Genomic DNA, 24,825 nt, shown 5'->3' on the forward strand with positions numbered 1-24,825 from the left:
CACTTCCTCATCCCAACTCCAAATTGCTATCCGTATTCGCCACATTACGATTATTGGTCCGAGGTCTTCACTCCAAAACCCTAAGGTCCCAAAAGCCATCCGTTCTGTGGTGATGACGACATTGAAACTTGATCTCTTACTTCCGATCTCATTAGCAAGCAAATAGTAGCTCAACAAGCCAACTTTAAAGTATTTACACTTCTAACTAATCACCCAGTATTAGTTTTAATTGATCCAGGAAAATCAAACACAAAAAGTTTATTAATTTATTATTTTTATTTTCAATTTTTATTCATACGAACCTGCTAACGTCAGTATTGGCATCTTTACAAAATATAATAAACCCTTTCTTTAATGGAAGAATTAAAAACAAATTATATTAATTTGGCAAATCCAAATTCACTTGCGTAACAATTACAAAAAAAAAATATATGTATAAACTTCACGTAAATGTTTATATAAAATATACATTTTTTACAAAAATGTAACATTAGAAAGACTAAGTTATACAAGACTTGCTTTGTTATAAAAAATACTTAACATCGACTAAATCTAGTTACATATAAATTCATAGTCAAAAATCAGAATATGGGGGCGTCGGTAATCTCATATTATGTACAAGAGACAGTAGCTAGTATTAAAATAATTTACAAAATGTACACTTTAACGAGGTCATACTAACTAAATATCGCGGCCGACGTACCAAATGAGAAACAATTCAGTACAAAATCAGATCGTAAATAACACTCATGGAATAACAAAGTAAGACACGATATTGCACGACAGACACTTTTCAATTTAATCACACATATTAAATATTTACCTCAAAATTTATAAATGTCTCACATATTCCACTATACTGTCAATTATAGTATTTTTTGCATCTTTGAAAGTATTTTCAATAATCTCCATGCGTATAAATGTCACTATTTTAAAAAAGGAATGAATTTTTTTATATAAAAATGTAATCACTGGCTAAATGTTAGAAAAAATCAATTAAAAAAAACTTTTTTACTCTTCGATCTGGTCTGTTAAGAAATGCAATATTAACCCCACAAATCGTTTGTAAGAGCCTTTATTTACAAAGCGGTCTCTTTTTGGCCTGTCAAGTCCTACTTATTCGGTGGAGTTATTAAAAAAAAAAATTAAAAAAAAAAAACTGAAATATACAGTAGACTATCCCGGTGGGTCACCACTTACGATGATATTACGTATTGTTTATTTACAAAAAGCGATAAAGTCATTCCCCACACTAGTTTCCCTACGTTTAATTGTTTGGCATATATTTTGTGACTCTCCCATACAAGCTAAGTACCCTAACGTGTCTATTATGCCAATATATGGCACATTAAAGGCTATACGAATTTAAGGCACCGAAATGTTAAGGCACTATACTTTTGTACATACAAAATTGATTATATAATACCAAATACAATATGTGTTTTTTTCTGTATTGTAAAAACTAAATATTCTTTCGATACTAACATAGAAACCAACTGTTTTAATAAAATAATTTCTCGTATGGCACTCTATTTGCACATATATACGTACATAGATTAGAGTCCTGACATTGTTTGTACAGTCGCGTAAACAAATCATTTGCACAAAAAAAATTAAATTCTTTTCATGATGCTGCATTATTTATTTACGTATATTTAAATAATTTTGGTTTAATAACTCTTTTTGTTTTTATGTTCAGCCGAGGTATAGGCCTCACCCGGATAGCCACGATGACGTGCCTTGCGCTGCCCACATAAAATGTTTTTTTCGTGACATTGACTATGTTGTCTGTCCACATAGTGAAACTTAACCTTCCCAAGCCGGATCTACCGACGCGTGGTCGCCAATTGAAAACCTTCCAGCCCCAATTTTTTAAAATTAATTCAGAGCAATAAAGAAAACTTTTAACATTTCCAAAATTTTATACAAATTTTTACTCTACACGACTGTACAAAAATGATTTAATAAATAAATCAAATCTCATACTATTAAATAATATTATCGCAGAAATGTAAAAATGTAACCGTACTTGAATAATATCAAAATTTTAATATTGTTTCGATTTCATATTTTTATTCTGTTATTTTACAAATATTTATTATAATACATATTCTGTGTCAGTCTTCAGTCCAGAAATCTCAATAGGCAAATAAAAATCACAGTTATACATATATTTATATGAGAATTTTTGAACGGTGCCTTTTATATAAATAATTGTTTTATTTCAGATAAATAAAGACACTTGATATTATTAGGAGAAGTTACGGAGTCGATATTGATGAAAAATTACAAAGAGTTTATTTCTCACAGAATCTGAATTCCTAGAAAGTTGCAATTGTTCATAGTAACGAACTTTAAAGACATTACGAAATAAAGTCCAACGACGTCAGAAATAATAAGTACTACATACAACAAAGATGTAATGCCAAATAAAACTTACATATATATAAGCTTTTGTACTTTTAAAATACATAATGAAAATCATACTAATTTTATTAGCATTTAATTTTCGACATGGCTTCAAATAATAATTCACTATTCCTAACTAGTGCGAGACAGCATTTCCTTTTAAGGAATTGCTTTTCATGTTCTTTGAACGTAGTACTTATCACCTCTATGACCACAGATGTTAAACCACAGACAATAAGGACTCGCCTCCCGTCTCGCTCAGACCTGTACGCCGAGCACTCTGTCGACGACGAAGTCGTATCTAACATCTTCAGTCTTCACTTCCTTATCGGCGTCAGTTATCTTCAACTCTTCAGAATGCTTTGGAAGGTTTTCGAAGCGCGGCTCAGGGTTTAAGCACGGGTTCTTACACTCCACGACTTGTTCCACTGACATTGTGTCCGAAGCTTGACTTGCCGTCTCCCGTCGCAGTTCGTATGAGGTTTTTGAAGATCTTCCGTCCGGCGTCCTTCTCTCCTCCAATTCTCCCTCCCAATCGTCTTCAGAGATGTCACCTTCCTCGTCTGGAGGTATGGGGATAATGGTTTTTGTTCGTGTGAAGAACGCCATTTTCTCTCTATAAAGAAAAAGAAAATTAAATATTTTACTATATACCAACATATGAATATTAATATATAATTAATCGAAGATGCGTTTACACGGATAAATATCAGTTTTTATCTGTGTTAATGCTGTTTTAAGGGCCTGATTTTTATTTAATTGAAAAATGAAGACTATGGTCCATAACATGAGCATTAAGACAGAAAACACTACTACAAACTCTACACTCTATTAACTAAATACTACTATGATTTTACCTAGAAACTCAACTAATGAACGAGATAATTTTATGACCTTGAGCAGTAATAGACCTCTGGTAAAGGACTAAAACTAGCAATCCTTAGTCGCGGGTCCGATTCCCTGGATATGATCTTATTTAGTGCACACTTTGTGCATATAGGATTGCAACTGGTCACAAACAAGTTTCCAGAGTATGGACAGCAGTGTTCTATGCGTACCATAACACCACACTGTGATCGCCAACCCGCCTGTCAAGTGTGGTGAATATGGTATATCTCCCCCATCTGTTTGTTAATTTTTAAAAAATTGGCCAAGCGATTTTTACAACGCATTTTTTAATTTTCATCTAATGTCCACTACAATCTGCTCATTTCATTTACTTACAAAAATGCGGTTTTTCGAGTTTTCATGCTAATATAGCGCATATAGTTATTTAATCATGTGAAGGCACTCACTTGAAGGTGACGAGGTCGGGTCGGCGAGCCCGCCGCAGCCGGTAGATCTCCCGCGCGGTCTTGTGCAGTAGTTTCGGCGGCTCAGGTTCTTTGGTCACCAGTCTCCTCAGATTCTCATCCTGCGCCACCCAGCTTGCTACCGCCGCATCACCCCGAGTGCACGCTTCTTCGAGTCTGTACAATAAAATAAATTTATAAGCATTTTTTTTTATTAATATCATACGTAAAAGTACAAATTAATGTTTAACTGTAAAGTACAGCATCTATCAAATCATAACTTTTTTGCTATTTGTTATTGATCATATTCCTATTATTTTAACAGTCGTATCATTTATAAATTATAGATTGGAGTATGTTGCCTTTAGTAATGAACTATAAAAGAATCTTACGGTGAAATATTTTAATTATACAATGTCTTGTAGCAGATTTATATTTTTAAACTTAAATAAAAAATCCAATATTTGACGCATAGTTTTAATAAAATCCTTACACAATAAAATAGAAACGAGGAATTATTTTTTTTAAAGGAATGTCAATCAAAATCATCCATCGAGTTGCACACACTGTTCAAAAAGTGCCTTGCCTTATGTTCTGCACCACAAGCTAAAGTAAACTTGTTTCAATTGTGCTGATTCCTCGACGAATATTTTGTTACATATTCACAAGAGTTCGGAAATTGTTATTATAAACTCTCTCTTCGAAGTAGACCCATAAAAAAACCTTTATTTTTGGTATGTAAATATGGGTAAGGCGCACTAGGTGTACCGACGATCTATCAGCCAATATGATGATGATCATGTTATAATTACAATACTTTTATCTAAAATTTTGTATATAAATAAACACTTTTACTAATAAATCAATACTAAACACCATTTACCTCTTCTTAAGGTGGGCGAGGGTGGCGATCTCGGATCTCAGGTCTGCGAGACGGGCGTGTTGCGCGCGAAGGTCCAGCGTGAGGTCCAGGGAGGTGCGAGTGCTTCGCTTCGCACCGCGAGACACACGCGCACCACGCACTCGGCCCCATCTGAATGACATGAATTACGTTAGCAATCAATTTATAAAGACATTATTTTTTCTTTTTTTTATTTTATGTTAAAAATGTAATAAATGAACAGAATATATCAATTGTATTGCCTATAATAGAGCGGTAAGCAAACTACAAATTACTAAATAATGTTTATACCAACCCCGATAATTTCCTGAACAGTTTATTGCACAAGGAAGACATTTTGGTTACTTTATAATTATGAAAACAGTTATGTATGTAATGAAAACGTTTTTCTTTTGCAAATAGTCTTACATATAACTGTAGATAAATAAATAATATTAGAAAACATATATTAAGCGAATTTATATTGAAATATTTTTGGTTGCTTTTAACAACCTTTGAAAAACATTTATGAATATTATTAGATAATTTCAATCAATAAAAAATTTCTTTAAGCATTAGGTAAATCTCCATTATGAAGCCATTTTGAGCAATATGTACCTAACATACATAAGTTTCAGGCTTTCTAGTATTTTCATTTGTTTAAAAAAATGATTAAATATGGTATATTTTGAATTTATATATATATATATTTGGCTCTATTGGATGACGAAATTCAGTACTATCGGCTGAGGGAGTAAATTGTATGGCCATAATGAATAATGAAGTAATTTAAAGAGAAATTTACCTGAGGGATCTACGCTCGCGTACACTTCTATCAAACGGTATGCCGGTGGTGGGTGGAGGTTGCAGTGTGAACCTCCTGGCGTACTGAGCCATAGATGAGTCAGATTCCGAGCGATTCAACCTAGAAATAAATAATAATTTTTATAAATGTAAAGCTGAAGAAACTTGTAGAAATTTTGTACTGTTTTTGAAAAACATATTAAAACATACATGATCAACACCTTTTAATTTTTTTATAAATAACATATGTAGAACTGTATTGTTTAAGAAATAAATGTAGGTGTTGTTATGGGCAAAAAGAAATCCATCCCTGCTGGATTCGTATGTGAGTCTGATTTGGCCCCACATACCATCGAGCTTTACCAAAGTGTAAACATGTACATAGTCTCGTTTGTGTAAGGTTAATTCATTGAAATCAAACCTTCACCTTCACATATTTACTTAAGTAGTTAGCTAAATAACTTTGTTGAAATTGTCTGCCAGATAAATATACTCACAGACTTGGTTGGCTTATGTAGTTTAACCTTTTAAATGTGAAATTTAGAAAAAAGATTTTATGGATATAATTAACTTATCTTACCTGCAAATGTAATGCCCTTTGCCGATGCTCTGTGGTTGGGGTGAGAAGGTCTGGGACCTTTTTATCGTCGCTAGAGGCTCTTCAATGCTCGCATTTACATGTTGACTTTTCCTGCAAAACAAATGGAACTTTTTATTCTCTTTCTAAATTTATCTTAAAACATACCAAATATGCAGTGAAGTTATAGTTATCTATCATACACATTCATAGTAATTAAAAATGTGCAACTAACAAATTAATTTATCAATTTCAAAATATAGAAACAAATGTACTTATAAAATATTAGTTGCTTTTTAAATCATACGAAGTTATACACAAAATGTGAAAAACGTTAAAATGAATTAGGGATACATCCACATTGTGCCACGGTCCATGCATTTTTCATGCGAAAAAAAATCATGCAACGTGTAATATTAAATAGCTGCTAAAACGCTAAATAACATAAACTAATTAAAAATACTATAAAACAAAAAAAAAATTATAATTTGTATGTACCCTCTGTAATCAAATATCGAATATTTATAAATATATTTACCTACAGATGCAGATTTGAGTAATTTACTTGTTACCAGTGAGATAACAAACTACAACTGATTTTGCGTAACTAGTTCAGCCCAATAATAATTTAAGGGAAACATACTTTTAAACTTTGATAATAATTCCACTTTATATGTCAAAACATAACATTTACACTAATGTACTGACTTATTAAAATATATCTGTAACCATGATTGTTTAACGGGTTTTGAACTACTTCGGCCATATATCTCAGGCAACCAGATAGTCTCAATAATTTGTTTGTCGTGGGAAAGTAGAGGGAAAGAGTAAAGGCGCGATCACCAACCCGATGGGCGGAGTATGTGCGGGTGGTGACGGGCCTCGATATATCGGAAGCACTTAGAAAATTAGGTCATAGAGACTTGTTGAGGCAAATCGTTCAATCTTCTACGAAGGCTTTCTATGAAGATCCAGAACGATCAAAAAGAAGAAGGCTTAGTGACTGGGTATTTAGTAGGAACATTTCATTCGGCTTTCGCAGTGTCTAAAAGGATGTTTATCAAGTTTGTAGAATGTGTGGGGGACAGCTACTACATAAAATAATCTACAATTTACTACAGCTCTCACTACTAAATCTACTAAATGCTATAATAATAGCATGTTCACTACTAAACAATTACCAGTTATCTAACATTATTAGCAACCAAATGCAACTCGTTAGAAAGCGAACACACAGCGACACAATGTAAACATACCTACATATATTTATAAACTATGTACAGATATGTATTTTTGGACGGTTTTTTTTTTTAATTATTTCTCTAACGTTGTCTCTTCCTGAGGCCTCCCATCGGCCTCCACTCTTCTTAAGCATTTTAAGTATCTGAAGAAAGTAAAAACACATCCTCAGGTTCTACTTTGCTAATCAATAGCAGATATTCAAAAACTCAATTAAAATTTTACTTTTATGTTATATTAATGGTGTAACAATGAGGTATGTCAATTTATAGATGAACACATTAAATATGTTGTGTTACCATATCAATATCAAATACATATAAAATCAAATATTTACATGTTTTAATATAAAATTATGAAAATGAAATAAATATCGTAAATAATATTAAAACAAACACCGGTATGAACACCCATTGATGTTTTTAAAATATTTGACAATAATTTAATACCCATACACCTCAGTTCTATATAAAGCTCAGCGTAAAGCAGTTTAAGGGCAAGCACAAACATAAAAATCTCACCGTCTATGCAGCTGTCTCGCTCCTTCTGGACAGAAGTTGCACTCTGTATTAGTCTCCTTCTCAGCAGTGGTGGGGTGGAGGTATTCCACCTCTTCCTCTAAAGCAATGTCCTCCTCGGGAATGTAGTCTTCAAATGAATCCTCTTCCACTATCTGTAGAGTCATTAATATTACAAAACTTTATTAAAAATATACATTAAAGGCGTAATTTTTTTAAATTATTTGTGATCTATTCTTACCCACATAGAGATCTATGAAGCAGTGAACATAAGAACTGTTAAGGAGTTAGAAATAGAACAAAATAAAAATCACCCGAATGACAAAGCTACTGCAACGGCAACCATCCGCTACACTAAACTAATGTAATGCCATGATATAAAAAGTGGGTGATAGATGGTAAAATATCCGGTATCAGATGGTAAAATATAGGTTCTCAGCACAGGGAATTTTCTTTAGATCTTTTAAATTGACTAAAAATTAATGATAGATATATAGTATAGGGATAAAATCTTTTGAAAGATCATTTATACATAATAATTTATCTTAGCCACACTTAAACCACAATGCCATTTGCCAAAACATTATATATTTTAGTAACGTTATGTTACACTAAATACCTGATTAAGTGGTTCTCGAGATTCTTCATCCTCTGATGCGGAGTTGTCTCCACAGTCTACGTTGCAATCCGCACCCGTCATACTCTCTGGACCTGTACAATAATAATTTTTATAAATAAACTATGATAAGTATAAATAGTTATATATCTTATTCCATTAATGAAATAATCACAAGTAAAAATACAGATGGCATCGTAATCGACGAGAATGATATAAGTTATTTTTTAACATTAGTAACAAGTAAGTTGGAGTTTTTCAAGTAGTTGCGATGGCTCGATTAAGGCTAACCCCGAAGAAAAAGCGCAGTGCCGCTAGGTCTCGGAAACCAGCCAGAAGAGACGAAGACAAGATAATACTAGTAATAATATTTATTTTTGAATAAATACCAAAATTACAGGTTAATACAATATATTATAGAATTCGTGTGTCCTTTTTCTCTTGAGTATCTGCCAAACGGATGTTGTAAAATAATGGATGGTCAGAGTAGATTTCTCATTGGGAATATCACTTATTTAATGGGTGCTTTCAATGCCCAAAATTTTGTTTTTCTTCATTAGTTTTGTCGTAAAAATCAAACCTTCCACATAAACACAAATAAAAAAATACATATAAATGAATTAGAGAGAAAGAACCAAATACATTTGGATAGTCAATATTGTGAAGAAAATTAATTAATTAAGGTGGAAGGAAGGAAGAAGAGACAAAAAGAAGAAGAGTAATAACCTCTGTTCCTTGTGAGAGTTGACGTTTGCGAAGAGATAACAGTAGATTCATCTGAGCTCTCGTCCCGCCTCATACTTCGGAAGCTGAGCACGTTGTACCACTTCTGGGACACGGTGTCGGGGTCGAAGTCCGCTAAGCTGACTTGTGCGCATCCCTACAAAGGAAAGCGAACTTTATTAAAAAATAATTTAAAATTGATTATTGCGTATATTATGAAAATTCAGATAATAATCGCTCTCGCCTAGTGTGTTGTTCACATGGCACTCGAGGCTTTGCAGCCGAATACTCGAATTTGGCTATTTTTCATCATTTTTTATTTAATTGTAAAAGTATGCTATTATATGTAGTTAAAATTTTTGATTTGCTACAACTGGACATAAGCCTTCTCCGCATATTTCCAACCAGACTAACAGGCAACGGCCAGAGTTCAACGTCAGCCGAAGCTGCTTGCTTGCTTTAAGTGATACAAAATATATACAAGACTTGTGTCACACACACTTGTTTAAGATCAAGAGGGCGCTGTACACTAAGTAATGTGAATTATGATCACTATTCTTTAATATAACTGGTTACATATAGTGTAATAAAACATTGAGATGAATTCGGATGTATTGATAAAAGGACTTGACTTGAATTAAAATGATGGTGCAACTATTTAGGACTTGGAAAGGCTGGCAATTGCATCAATAGCAAAAATATTATTATATTAATACCACACCGAAACAATTGACCTTTAAAACCATGATTCAATAGTGAGAAAAGAGTACACATTTAAACTATACTAATTAATATTTGATACATTGCAATAATTTATTAATAATGTGATTTACCAAATATAATTCCAACATTTTTACTTCAGAAATTAACGTCAAAAAAATGTATTTTTTAAGTAAAAATTTTTTTCTAGTATGTGCCTTAATGTAGTTATTATTATATCAGAAGATCAGTACAGTGACGGAGATACGTACCAGACACTCGGGTCCAGCGGTAAGGTTAAGTTGCAAGGTGGCAGCGCGTAAGGCTCGTGGACCGAGGGCAGCGCGCTGCAACCTTCGCCACGCGAGCGCTGCTCCCCTCCACGCTAATGCAGCGGTGCCGAAAGCTACGCCTCCACCACCACCTACCACCAGCGCTCCACGGACCGCACTGGAAATTTTGACAAAATATTAAAAACACATACTAACATAACATCGTATTTAAAATTTCATTGTTTAATTCCACTCAAGCCACCCTTCAAAGATCGCAACGATGTCTTTTTTTTATAAATGAAAATAGCACCAAAAGTAAAAAGTACCTGGATTTCGGATAACGACATTAACATTCTCAATGTGTTTATCTTCTAATTTATATTCTTTAAATGAAGATCAAAATAAGTAATACTTTTCTATATATCACTTAAAAGGTACAGGCTTCTCCGAATATCGGTGGCTAGCCTACGCTAGCATAATTTGCCCCTCTATTCTGATAACTATACTGAGAAGAATTTCTTAAACTGAATCACAATAATGCTTTTACGTTGATACTTGACAGTTACAATACCCATGCGATTCTATACAGCTTCTTGTTAGAGACTTGATGATCAGTGACTTTTCTAAAATTTTGTAGAATTTTTTTAAAAATTAGAATATCTATAGTACAAGTAAAATACTCACACTTCGGTGCCCATGTCAATGTAGAGGGCGTGCAAGTTTCTTGCCCTCAGGATGCCGATCTCTAACGCGCTCTCGTCAGTACAGTAGCGCAATTTGATCTCAATTTGCGCACTGTTCACTGTAACAAAGATAATATAATTAAAACCATTTATAATAATGTAAAAATTTAATTTAAATATGATTACAAGCAACACTACACTCTATAACTATCTCATCAGACCATGTTTTAGCTTGTGATTCAATAATGGTACCAACCTGCGTTAGAAGCGTCTCCACCCTGAGCTGCCTCGAACACTCCGGAGTCACCCGCCACCGACTCATCGCTTACTGCGGCCGACACTGATCTAGTGTTTGTACCTGCAGCGAAAAACATTTATTTGTACCATTATAACAGAGAATTTAGGTAGAAAAACCCTCGTAGGGGTATAAAAGAATCAATGGACATTGAGATACTGTTGGTTGTTGATCCAAATTAGAATAAAGTAAATAACTAAACGTATACAAAATTCAAATGTCTAACTTGATATATTATAAAAATACACCTTTAAGTAAATCAAAAGAGAATGTTATATGATCTAAATAAAGTAGCATGATGTACTAATTCAAGTCAACAACTGTTCTTATATTTCGTCGACTAACAAGACATCATGATGGATTAGGAATTGTTGTCTGTTACGGAAATAATTTTTTTTTTTCAAGAATTTGCAAATTCTTGTTAATTTCACTATGTAAAATCAGACAATTATTTAAAAATGAAGCCAGGTTAGAAATAAACTTGGATGAAACCTGCTTCCCATGAACAATGTAGCTATCTCTTTTAAATTTGGACCAAAGAATTAGATATTTAAAACCCTTTATAAGTAAATTTTTTTTAATCTTGTATATAATTAGTTAATTACCTAAGTGTATGAAGTAAATGTGTATCCTTTTGTGTATCTGTTTATGTATTCAATTATATTTCAAAACTAACACTCAAAATTTTCAACAGTGTTTCTTATTGCAATTGTACAAAAAATCTGACATAAGAAGGTAACTGTGATATAATCTTAGGCGGAAATTTCGACCCCATATAGGCTGAATTATAATTACATATATAATAGAATTAAATTATTAAAATATATGGTAATCAATCATATAAATGCCAGTAAAGATTTTTGAATTAGAGTAAAATTGAGTCTATTGTATATAACTAAAAACTCACCACTAGATGAGGGAGTTCTTGGCGAGAGTGGTGGGGGTGGTGTCTCCGATATGGGTGACAAAGGTTCACAGGGCCGCCCTGGACCTTGCAGTTGTACTGGGGCTGTGGACAAATAAAATATATGTAATATAATTATCTACGACAGTAGTAACAACGAGTAATTTTACTTTAAGCCTATTGATTACTTGATAATAAGCTATTTATGTCTTATTGAAAATCTACAAGGGAAGCCAAAATGCTACCTAAAGATAACTTAAAGTTTATAATGAAAATGTTTATTTTATTTGTTGTATATTAATTGCTGTTTTTATATATTGATAAATATAAAAAAAATTGAAAAATAAAAAGGATCATGCTATGACTTAATTTTAACGTCACACCTGATAAGGGCATAAGCAGTAAACTGCTATGCCATTCTGTTCAATAGCATATTGATATTAATGATTAATAGTAAATTAATTCTTACTTGTGGCAAGTCCTGTGACTTCGTTAAGTCCTGTAGCAATTCCTATCCTCATTTCAGCTAGTTTCTCCTCCAGTTCTCGCTGCTGCCGCCTTTGTCTTTCAACCTGCGAGATAGATATTAATAATTATTAAAAGTATATTTTTATTAATATAAAATTACAATTATCCAGAATCTCATTGAAAATATATTTCCGGAATACTAAATTAATCTTGTGTTCTCTTTATTATTTGTATTTTTCAATATGATTTTACTTAAATCTAATCTTAACGTATTAAGACAGAGCTTACTGAGTAACCTTTAGAGTATTGTGACCAATTTATATCGGCTAAACCAGACTGACTAGCCAGTCATATACAGAGCTTGTTCTAAACAGTTAGTTTTATTAAACAATACTATGAATCTACACATTCTGAGCCATATTTAAAAAGGTAAATCTGTGACTTTGTTCACCCAACGTTAAGGGTATTTAATTGTGATACAGTTAGTTATTCTATCTACTGTAGTTAGCAACAATCAACTGTAACTATGTTGATAGATATTTTTGACCAAAGAAATAAATATCTTTATTCATATATCTTGTCCACAATTATATATCTATATTTAAAAGAGATTTTGTTATGGCCCCTGCTATTGGGAGCCACTCTTTCTTCCCTATTGTATTTATAGGGTGATTACAATCTAATTCATTTTTAACATAATCTTTTATTTTTTTGCTATCTATATTCGTCGTATGACCTTTCTTTCTTCGTTTTACGTTCTACAATTTTTACATCATTCCATACCATACTACGGTCCTGTCATGTCGCCTCACTTCTATCACCTCGTTCCTCAATTATTACAGATACAACAGATACTTATAACCTTTGTTATATATAAAAGGTTTTCACCTATGTATTGACTCATCACAATATCTTTAGAACCATAAGGCTTAAAGCCTCGAAACTTAGTAAGGACATTCCTTTCGCCAAGTACAAATCAGCTAAGAACGGATTTAACGAAATCTTGCACTTAATAGGGTTTAAGTAGGCATTAATTATGTAAGTTAAGCATTAAGTGTATGATATTAAATTCTAGAAACAATTACCCTTGAGTTTATAGTGTAATAACTGTGCAGTTATCATACCTGGTTGTAAGAGGGTGGCGGAGGAGGAGGGCTGGCGGAGGAGAGGCTGCTTCTTGGTGAGAGAGACGGTTGCGAAGGCGAACTGCTCGTGCCTGGCGTTATGCTGTCCGCATTGTAACTCGTCCCACGGAGTAGCCTGCAATACAATATACAATACTGTCACGTAATGTCATTATAAAGATAATCAGCTTGACCCCGCTAAATCTGCAATTGTTACATAATTATCAGTGTAAGTCACGTCCAAAAAAACCTCAGTGAACGCATTACAAAAATTAAAAAAAAAACATTATTTTATGTTTAAAAAACTTATATAAAAATTGACAGTGACCATGAACATCTGTAAAACTAAAGAATTTCAAGTTTTTGGAATCGAATAATATTACTGAAAATTATTTACTACATTATTTTTTGATAAGGTGTTTTTGCCTATAAAAATTACAATTCTAGGTACAAATACATGCAGCGTTTAATTTATTTTTAAAAATGATAGTTGTAATATATGTATAACACACAATATAGTTAAGATCTTTTTGATTGCTCAAAATTTGGCATTTCAAGTACAATCTTTGTCATTTAAATATTCCTTTATTGTGTAATAACCTGTAGTAAATAAATGATTTTTGACAAAAAAAATTATTTAGCAAAAAGTCTAGAACTATTCTCGAAATCATGTTGTGAAAGCGTAAACTCAAAACCCTACTAAAAATTTATAACTCGAACTAGCATGCGGTGAGGTTTTTCAGGCCCAGGATTCAGAATTGCTCCCAGCTTGGTGATGGACGTATTAAGTGAGCCTCTCTCCTGATCATGACTGTTACAAGCTGTCTAATTTTTTGCCGTCTTTAATGATTGAAAAAAAAAAGAAAGTCTTACCTTTCAACTCTCCGATGTAAATCAACCATATCAATAGGTTTGTCCGTTTGCAACGAACTCGCTATCTGTGGACCTCCGTAGATATCCGTGAAACTGATCCCCGAACTCAATGAGCCCTTACTACTCGCTGTGGATAAGGACCCTAAGCTCGAACTACTGGACACAGAAAGCGTACTGGCAGATAAGGTCTTCAACTGTCCTTCTAACGTCGTCATAGAGGCCAACGCGTCTTTTAACTGCTGTAACAACAGCTGCTTCTCTTCGTGGAGTTTCAATCTATCAGCTATACATTTATTGGACATTTCGAGAGCGTTTTTTAAATCCTGTTCCAACTTCTTACATTCTATTTGTATATCGGTCATCTCTTGTTTAGATCTCGTTCGCGGAGTTATACTCCTGAGCTCTCTAAGTAACTGCTCTTTCTCTTGGAAGAGAAGGAGACGGTCTTTATCAGACTCGACTTGACCTGGTTGGACTTTATCTTCTAGGTCCGCTAGCTGTTGCTGGATCTGTTGTATCCGTTTTCTAGCTTCATCGTACTGAAGGCGTACCCGCGCCATCTCTGCTAACCTGGTACCAATAGGCACGAGGTCAGCACAAAGATCCGTTTGAGAGGCTGTGCTTAGCTTCTCTTGAGGGAGACTTAAGGTTGACAGATCAGGAGACGCTTCTGCTAGTTGCAAACGCGTCAAATCGTCTTTCAGTTTCGCCAGAGACTGCATGAGATCGGCTTTCTCTTTCTCGCCGGAGTTGAGGGATTTTTGAATGTTTTTTAATTCGGTCATAATAGCTTGTGCTTCCGTGATGTTGTAGCAACCCTGTTGGGCGCTTAATTTTTGTTCCACCCTGAAAATTATAAACAAAATTATAACGAGCATTTTTTTTCATTTTGCATTTAGCCATATATTTGGAGTCTAATAAAAAATTGATTAGATATTGCCGGTATTTCGTATGCATCATTAAACCATAGGTATATGAGCCAGGAGGCTCCGTACTATGCGAGTGACAAGACGCACATGACATTGACATGCACAAGCTATTGAGACCGCTTGACGTTTGTTTATATCACCCTTCCTGCCATTTAAATACAGTGTGTAGCACTTGCGCGCAGAGTATAGTGGTTGTACCTACACGTCTACACAGAAGGGACTATTATAAGTTCAAATTTTAATATAATTTTTAAATCTATCAAAATTATTGTAATATACATGGAAAAAGAATAGTCTTCTTAATCTCAAGTTCTATTATCAAAGACAGGTACTAACTCTGCAAGTGTATCGACTCCTCGACGAGCGCAAGCAACTTCTGCTCGCGCCTGTCTCAGCTCCTTCCTCAGCTGCGCGACCCGTCCCCTGGCTTGCGACACTTCCGCACGAAGCACTTCTGGGTCATGACGCGAGGTCGTTGACGTCGTCGTCATCGACGTTGTTGACGAACATACTGAAATATAAAAGTCAATATCTAAGTCTAAACATAATATACTCAATTGACTGATATTTATATTGACTTAAGTTATTAAGATACACTTAAGTTAATACTTCAACGTGACGACCACGAGCCGGTGGATGCAGCGTTTGGTAAGCTCATCACTAGATGGACCGAAAAAAAAATAATTAAGGTCGCTGGATGAGGGCAGCGCAGGATCGGACATCGTGGCGATTTTTGAAGAAGCCTATACCTTGCATTGTATTGAAACGTTATATAAAAGTAATTTATGTCATTGAACATATACTACATTTTTAAATTGGGATATATACTATGTAAACACACGTATGTATATGTGTGTATGTATATATATATATATGTATATATATATGTATATATATATATGTGTGTTGTTGGAGTTATTACGATTCGACGGATAGGTCCTTTTTGAATTTCATCTGCAAGACGTATACTACTACTACTGGACATATGTAATAATGATATAGTGGTAATACAATACGGTACGGCACAGCGGTTTCGGTAACACTATTATTATAAGTACTTTACCAACCCTAAATATTTTTTTAAATCAATTTATCAGTTATCTATATGGGAGAACCCTGCAGTTGAAGTTATTATGGTAATGTTTATACTTTTTATATAGCGTTCATTGTTTAGACCACGGCGATACGCCTTTTTAATAATTGATAAGTCGTATAAGTGATTTTAATTACGAAGTAAGCGAATAATCACAAAATAAATTGAATATTATTAAAAAGTTCCTCACAAAAAAAAAACAACGCTAAAGTCACATAAGAAGCGAGATGAATGTGTTATATTATAAAGTTATTTAATTTACAGTTTATATATACAAAGTCTAAGTATATATTTATAGTCTATCTTAATGCCTATTAAAACATACAATTCTTACAAACAAACAGAAAAAGTTCAAGGAATTTCAATTATGACACAAAAATTTATGACGCTACTGGCCGCAAACCTGAATTTACAACATAACAACTTAGTGTGTTTAAAAAAACAACTTGGTATGCGAAATTGAAACATAGCTAACATCAGAGTTAATTTATTGGAATTACTGTGTTCAGTGCTTCACACTTGTATAATAAAAAATATATTTTAACGCCATTTGGAACTGGAAAAAATAAAAATCTATTTGCATGTGGTAGGATATAACAACACAAAAAATAATCATCAATAAATGTCATCATTTACATATTCTTACAGAAACCGTAGACAACAATATGTAATTATTAATTCAATAAATACTGTTTACTTTCACGCAGGATTAAATAATTAAGATCTTTAAAAAACAGAGTTTAATTTGAAATATACGGTAAGAGCTTTTAAAGCATGGATGCACAGACCGCGGCCCGCCGGTCGAATACTGGTGGCCCGCCGACAGCAAAAATAATATTCTCGTACATTCGAAAAATATTAAATTCTATTCCAGAATAATTTTAATAAATTATTATCAATTCTTTATTGTCTTTAATTACCTATACTTCTGGCGGCCGGCCCGCCTTCAGTTCATGATTTGCCCGAGTGGCCCCTAGTCTTAATAAGTCTGTGCAACCATGTTTTAAAGGATTGTTGTATAGCTTCACTTGTATTGGCTCACTTATTTACAATGACCCACTGTAAGGCATTGGCCTACCCCAAGTCGTGGTTCTCTTAGTGGGAGATACTAGATGGGGGGTAATAAATGTACTATTTTCAATCACGCGTTATAAAGTGGTCACTCTGAATTCTATTGAAATGCGCCAATAACTTCTGGAAGTTTAAAGTCTGCGGAGGCAGATAGTAAACAATAATTAATTTTAACATATTAACGTTACATTATTTATATATATATATATATATATATATATATATATATATATATATACATGAACTAGCAGCAAATGAGCTATGTATACCTCTTAAAGGTTTTACATCTATAAGCAGTCACCCTGTATAGAATACTATAAATACTTTTAGCCTTCATTAACGTCCGAGCAATAACGATCTTTTTATTATTGAAAAAAAGAAATACCCGGCCTTCCCCAAAACTGCAACGGATAACAATAAAAGAATAGGCTTTGTTCTTATTATCGCAGAACAATATTGTTTGAATGAGTTTAGAGAACAAAAGGGCCCTTGACACTATATTTTAAACAATTAAATTAAATTATTTAGTTGCAGGTAACGCAGGAACATCACTATGGTTGTTACATTTGCTGATTAAAATTTATAATCGTGTCCTACCCGTGTTGAGTTCGTAACGAACTTTGTATTGAAATAGCAGTTACGCTTCAATCCGGCGCTGGATGTAAACGTAAATTGATTTCGCTATTTAAATAACTGCAGTTCGTTTAATTCTGTTCGAATAATAAACGATGCGCCATTCCTTATAACGGCGTTTATCTCTTTACAGCCAATACGTGTATATTTAGAGATGCGAATTATAGATATTATTTATTGCAACTTTAACTTTAAGTAAAAAAAATTATTCGCGTGGCTTATCTTCGACATGTAATTTTTTTTATTTTTGATTCGGTTGTCATAACATATCTTAATTATATATACAGTCTTTAAATGGGTGAAAGTTTTCATTTGTCAGATTAAAACTTTTACACTTATTTCCAATGACCCTTTATAAAGTGATTTGATCTTTTTAGTCTCGCTTCAGCTAGATTTTTCTATCAATCTATATATGTGTGTGTGTGTGTGTAAACGATGTATATATATATGTGTGTGTGTGTATATGTACGATGTTCGTAACCAGCGACCTTTACTACCTCATCGGTTCCACTAGTGGGAGACCTTCCCACGCCGTATCTAACCGGCTAGTGGTTGCCACTCGCGAACCCTACGGCAATCAAGTGCTCGAGCGATATGTCGCACTCACTGCCATTTCAGACGAGCAATTTTTCGAACTACATTAATGACCTTAGTTCTTGTGCGGATCTCCACATTACTAATTCGATCTTGCAGCAAAACCCCAAGTCTTGCTCTCTGGGTGACCTGCCCACATTGTGTAATATCTAATATTAATTTCTTTTTTTCTATTAGAATACGACAATCCATTAACTCTACTAGTACTTACTCATGTACATATAGTAAACAATAGTTAATTTTAATATGTAGTTTTCCGAATTTTTATATTACTTTTGCTTACATATGTTAATTACGTTATTTATTATCATATACCTGATTTAAGGCTTTTTACACCTATAACTAATCACCCTATGCCACGTGCACCTACTCGTTCATTTAATACATTTATGCACATCCAACTTTACTGTAAACATTTACAATTACTCTTAGAATCAAGATGGTCTTGTTAAAAAAACACAATAAGTATAGATAAGTTGCAGGAAGCTCTCAAGATTTTCTATTTCCTCTCATTATGTGTAATACGCTGTAAGATAAACGCAAAAACGTAAACAGTTCATCTCATCATTTCTTTCTCAACAAATATGAAGACTGAATACAATAATTTTATATACAAGACTGTCCCACCAATTAACGTTTAGTTGAAATCGTATAAAAAGGTTAGTTGCTACATCCAGAAAACTAATTAAAAAATATATGACACGTATTTTTTAAAATATTTACCTTCAGAAAATTAAATTAATTTTATGCACCCTGTTACATTTCTGACTACTAATCTTATCTTTATTATTATTATTGTTTACAATTTAATATTTCCGTAGACAGCTTTTTAGTCAACTATAGACACGAATTAATGAAGTAAATTATTATGCACATATTTATTTATTTACACTTTTTGTACAACCTAGATAATAATTAAAAAAAAGAAACCTATATTATATAGATACAAGAGGTGATCTTATTGCTCGAGGCGATCTCTACAACACAACCTTTTGATGGGGATGAGAGACATGAAGGAGAGGGCAGTTTAGGGTATACATACAAGTACATACATTAATATATAGAAACATACTTACTTAAATGTATATACATATATACACATTATATCTATAACCGACCGTTTTCCAAAATGGCATATTTTTTAAGTTTAGCTACTACCCGCCATATCCTTCTACTTTGTCTTGACGTTGATTTATGGGACTGTTATAAATTATTTATTGCCAATTCTTATAATTTATAAATTTAATATGACCACTGCCTATATTCATATCAGCCACGGTATATACAAAGTCGTATCTATTTATAAAACGCACTAATTTAGGAAATTTATGGTTTATTTCTCTAAATTTTGACCAAAAATGTGTTTTTATAATTTTTGCTCTGTGGCCCAACGTTGAACTACGATAGAAAACATTTTTACACATCCATATATATCAAGGATATTATTTAATGTATTAAAATTAATATATTTTGTTCCTGATAAAAACAGAACACAAGTAACCTACTTATTTTATGCTTTTTATACTCTATCAGAAGTCATTCCTTATTTGAAAGGAATAAAAAAAGAAAAGTTTTGATTTTGCACATTTGAATATCGCTGACATACGTGAAAATGATTCATTTGCTAACAATTAAGGTGTGTACTCTTCACTCTTTTTTATATTACATTCCGTAGACAGTACAACGCAACAAAGTTCATTAACCCGCACTTTTGTTTAATAAACATATGTTAAGAATTAATATGACAGCCTTCTCTGTGATGTACCTTATATTTTTATTTATGCAGTCTAAATATTTCTCTATATCTAATGTGAATAATTAATGAAAACATATAATCTCTTTTCTGAAAGAACGTGATAAGTACACGTGGTATTTTTATGTACATATCGCCGCCATCGAATAAAATGAAAATCCGAAAATGCAACTTTTCAGGAGAAACGAACTATTGGTTGTATCTCAAAAATTTTGGCTGCATAAAGCAGTAATGGTAAAAACATACTTGCACCTATTTTTAGCATATCGAATGGGTGTATTTTTACGAATATCGTATAATCTTTTTATTCTTGTTTGTACTTCACCTTGTTTATTTAGAAAAGAAAGATAGCTTTGCCTATCTTCAACATTTTTAGCCAGAAAATTATGTAAAAATTTGTCAAGGTGTATTGGATCTCGAAAATTGCAAATATTTAAAAACCCCGGTAAAAATGATAATGGCGATTGTCATTTTATTCAGTGGGGGCGGAGACATGGTAGATACAACAAGATATAGGTTACTTTTTATTATTGTAAAGTATAATAAGTAATCAGTCTATACACACCATGACAGAGGAAAACATAATATTACACGTATTTAAAGATAAAGTTAATAAATTATGTTATCAATAAAATTTTTAAAATTATACATAGTATTTTTTCTTGCTTTTAGTTAAGAGCGAATATTTATTTTCATATAGGTACAAACAAAAGGAAGTCAAAGAATAATTTAAAAAAGTTTTTTTTTATCAATAAATAAGTTACGAGTGTAGAATGCATTTCTTGTTATGATTACAGATAATTATATAAAAAAACACCACATTAATATATACGATGCAATATGTTATAAAGTATAAGATTTTCATTTCATTAATTTTAAATATCCATTGTGCACATATTTCTCTACGATCTTGCGCAGTTATAATTAAATAATTGAACCATTTACCGTCCACCTTAGACTTTACTCCGTTAAGCGTTGAAACTATGCAGGTAAATTTATACCAGTGCGACTAAAAAATTTGCAAGCGGTATCTTAGAGGCATCTGAACTATGCGACCACAGCTATTATTCCTACTATACTATTCGCTCTTAAAGAATGCCATACACGGCTAATTAGTCCGACTATATCAACAGAGTCGAGGTACGGCGCTATCAAGCACTGTGATGACTAAATCACTGACATGTATAGGAACTAATCAAGAGTGAGGAGATCCATAGACGAAGGGTTATAACCGAGCTTCTCCGTTGACAAGTTAAAGCGACAGTCTTCAGGCCACAGAAGAGCCTTTAGTCTTTGAAATAGAGACTATGGTCTGGTAAGCGCAACCTAAGACGTCTGCAAAATAGACAGATGACCTTAAGGTCGCTGCAAAACCCAAATGGTTTAATTGAAAATCTATTGGGGAAGCTCATAGCTGACTTACGGCTGAAAAATTCCTTTGCACTTTCGCAATGACTTAACTGGTCAATGTGAACACGGCTTTCTTATTTACTGAAATCTAATCAGTTAACAACGAGTCACAAATATATTGATGCAAATATGTTATGAATATGTACTGTGATAGTCCTATGAGTCTCTCTGGTAGACACTTGCATCAGTTCACTCCATGGTAATTTCGTCTAAGCAACCCAAGAAATATCTATATCAATAAAATAACCTTGCGTCACGGAAAAAAATGTTATAATGAACGTTGCGTATGATAGGGGCGCTAAAATGCTGCAGTAATAGTCGAATTTCTCCACGAGCAGTTACGCTATTAAATAATAATAACCAAGACGGGGAAGAATTTTCTGGTATGGGCGTCTTTAAACTTGCAAATCCACATAGCTCGGCATTCTTCCGAGTACTCCACGACGCCTGACATGTTTTCGCGCAACGGAATTCCATCACGCTTCAGCGTAATTATTTAATGTATCCTGATTCATTATTATAATAAATCAATACACAACGATGACTTCACAATGGAATTCATATGGCGGTCATTATGAATGCGCATGAAATATTAATAACTCGCTTTTACCTCTCCGTTCACAAGTATAAAGATTACCTTCCAACTATGTTCGATTCATTTTTTTTCATTATTCAACAGTTTTCAATTTTCAAATGAATCTAATTTATTGCTTTAGGAGCATAGTACTTTCGTATGATATAAAATTGAACTTATGATTTCCAGTATCGTCACAAAAACCTACAATATTCTCTCTTTATATTATTAACTTAAAAAGTATATAAATGGTGCTAGCCTGGAGGCTTTCGCAGCTTCATCATGACTGAGTTAGCGGAACTAAAAGGTCCAATAACTTAACCATGTATAATCCGTTTCTCCTATTTCACTTTTAATGCAAGGTGAAAAACCAAATTTAACGTATTTTAGTTGTCTATAGAAATTCATACAAATACACCGTTATAATTTCACGAGAATATAGCATTATTTTGACAGTCACTTATGAACAAGTTAAAACTGTACTTGCAATGTTTTTTTATAATAAACCTGTAAAATTAAATTCAATTGCGTTTTAACTACATCCATTTAATTTATTTTTGATTTAAACTCATGTCCACGTAGGCTGTCACCTTCACAATTAATCGAAGACATTGTACATATATTAGATCTAGAGTCATAGCTACAAAATTCTGCATTAAATGTAATGTAGAAAATTGAGGTACTCACAGCTTGTTCTGGACGCGGCGAGGGTAGAAAGAGCGTTGTTCAAATGTTTGTACTCGTCTTGGGCAAGACACAGTCTCTGCTTCTTCACATCGTACATTTCCCGCTTGGCCTGTTGACAAAGAAAAAACTTTTAATATATCTATTAACACGTGTTTATTTAATCACAACCTTTATTCGATTAATGTTTTAACGTAATTTAAAAAGAAAATATGAGAAAAGCGCATGACCGCGAGATGCGGAGACATCACGGAAGAGGCCTATGCTGAAAAGCAAAACTAACATCCGAATACCGATGTCTAGTATATCATTATTAATTTACTGTTACATTTGTTTGTTAATTAAGGAGTATTGTATTGTAATTTATATCTAAATTTAGTCTATCATACCAAACTATATAAAAAAATCAATTTAACGAATCTTTGATCTCGATTTTTATTTATCAGAGCGATGTAATAAAATAATTTAACTATGGATGGAAATTAAATTGCTATATCATCGTTGTTATAAAATTTTATTATAGACCTGACTTACACTGCTACCCTAGTTGAATGTGCAGAATTCGCGGTAAAACAGCACAGAAGTCGCTTAAATTCTTTGTAAATTAGGAAAGCTCAACGGCTACCTACGCTCCATGGAGTAATTTGGCTCACGGGCCCCCACATAGGGATATTGGTTTAACAATATATTTAGTTTAAATGAAAGTAGAGAGAATCAACTAATTGATTCGACATGACTGAAGATTTTTGTATTTAAATTTAAAAAATTCTTGCAGTCCACACTAGATTGTCAGGATTAGTTTTATTTAAAAGAATATACAGTAAGTCAACTAATATTACGAGTACATCTTATTTATAAAAATCTAAACTTTAAAAATCCTCGACTCGCATAAACAAGATGGTCAGACAAAAAAATCCTCGTGCACAGATTAAATCTCGTTTTTGGATTAATTTTATTATTCGTCATTAATTTTTTGCCAGCTATAATAACGCAGAGGTCCGCTGCCCACCGACTGAAATTACGCTCGAAGACGTTTCAACGTTTTATTTTTTAGTTATAATTATGAAAAAAAAAACATTTTTTTACCAACTGGTCTTTATATGTAACTTCGTTTATATATGTGCCTTAATATATTATTAATAACGTTTAACTGAAAATATTACATATAAAATAAAATTACATATAAAATCAAACTGGACTTCAGGAATTTACAATTTGGTAATCACTGCCATTTGTTGGGTCAATTATTATTGTAAATAGTAACTTTAGTATACAATATAACATACATAGTAAATCATTACTGTTTTTTACATTTACTGGTTTTTTTCGTCACCCTGGCTTTCCGCTGCTACAAATAAATCTGCTATAAAAACATGTTTTCTCTTCATTTTTAACACTTCTATAAAAGAAGATTACACAATCGTTTAGGTAATAAAAATATTTTTGTAGCAATTAACACTAATAAAACATAACATAAATTATATATACTAATACTTTTATAGGTTAGTAAATAAAATAAATTATAGCAATTAAAACAAATACATAATTACTTTTCTATTAAAACTTGTAACGTCAATTAATTTATGGGTAAGTAAGTACTATGTTGGAGGGAATAAAATAAGCATTTGTAAATTCGAAATACACAATAACTGAAGAAGAACTTATTTAATAAATATCATAGTTTATACAGATGTATTAGCAGCTAGGC

General features: G+C 32.8%; 1 protein-coding gene across 2 annotated transcripts in view; it reads right to left on the reverse strand.

Moving 5' to 3' along the window:
- Positions 1-310: 310 nt before the first annotated feature.
- kibra (WW and C2 domain containing protein kibra) overlaps positions 311-24,825 on the reverse strand; it is a 119,350-nt gene continuing 94,835 nt past the window's right edge. For both annotated transcript variants that reach the window (XM_068766941.1, XM_068766940.1), the window contains 17 exons: positions 23,121-23,229; positions 15,642-15,816; positions 14,377-15,222; positions 13,504-13,639; positions 12,381-12,483; positions 11,915-12,016; positions 10,969-11,070; positions 10,714-10,831; positions 10,030-10,207; positions 9,062-9,215; positions 8,339-8,430; positions 7,723-7,874; positions 5,966-6,076; positions 5,387-5,506; positions 4,585-4,734; positions 3,705-3,878; positions 311-3,025 (listed from right to left, as the gene is read on the reverse strand). In XM_068766941.1, the coding sequence (XP_068623042.1) occupies positions 2,668-3,025; positions 3,705-3,878; positions 4,585-4,734; positions 5,387-5,506; positions 5,966-6,076; positions 7,723-7,874; positions 8,339-8,430; positions 9,062-9,215; positions 10,030-10,207; positions 10,714-10,831; positions 10,969-11,070; positions 11,915-12,016; positions 12,381-12,483; positions 13,504-13,639; positions 14,377-15,222; positions 15,642-15,816; positions 23,121-23,229 (3,180 nt within the window). In that variant the 3' untranslated portion in view covers positions 311-2,667. The remainder of the gene's footprint in view (positions 3,026-3,704; positions 3,879-4,584; positions 4,735-5,386; positions 5,507-5,965; positions 6,077-7,722; positions 7,875-8,338; positions 8,431-9,061; positions 9,216-10,029; positions 10,208-10,713; positions 10,832-10,968; positions 11,071-11,914; positions 12,017-12,380; positions 12,484-13,503; positions 13,640-14,376; positions 15,223-15,641; positions 15,817-23,120; positions 23,230-24,825) is intronic.

This window comes from Battus philenor, unplaced genomic scaffold (assembly GCF_028537555.1).
Source record: "Battus philenor isolate CCGP_79_NKW_IND1 unplaced genomic scaffold, ilBatPhil1.0.hap1 SCAF_22, whole genome shotgun sequence".
NCBI classification, from domain to species: Eukaryota; Metazoa; Arthropoda; class Insecta; order Lepidoptera; family Papilionidae; genus Battus; species Battus philenor.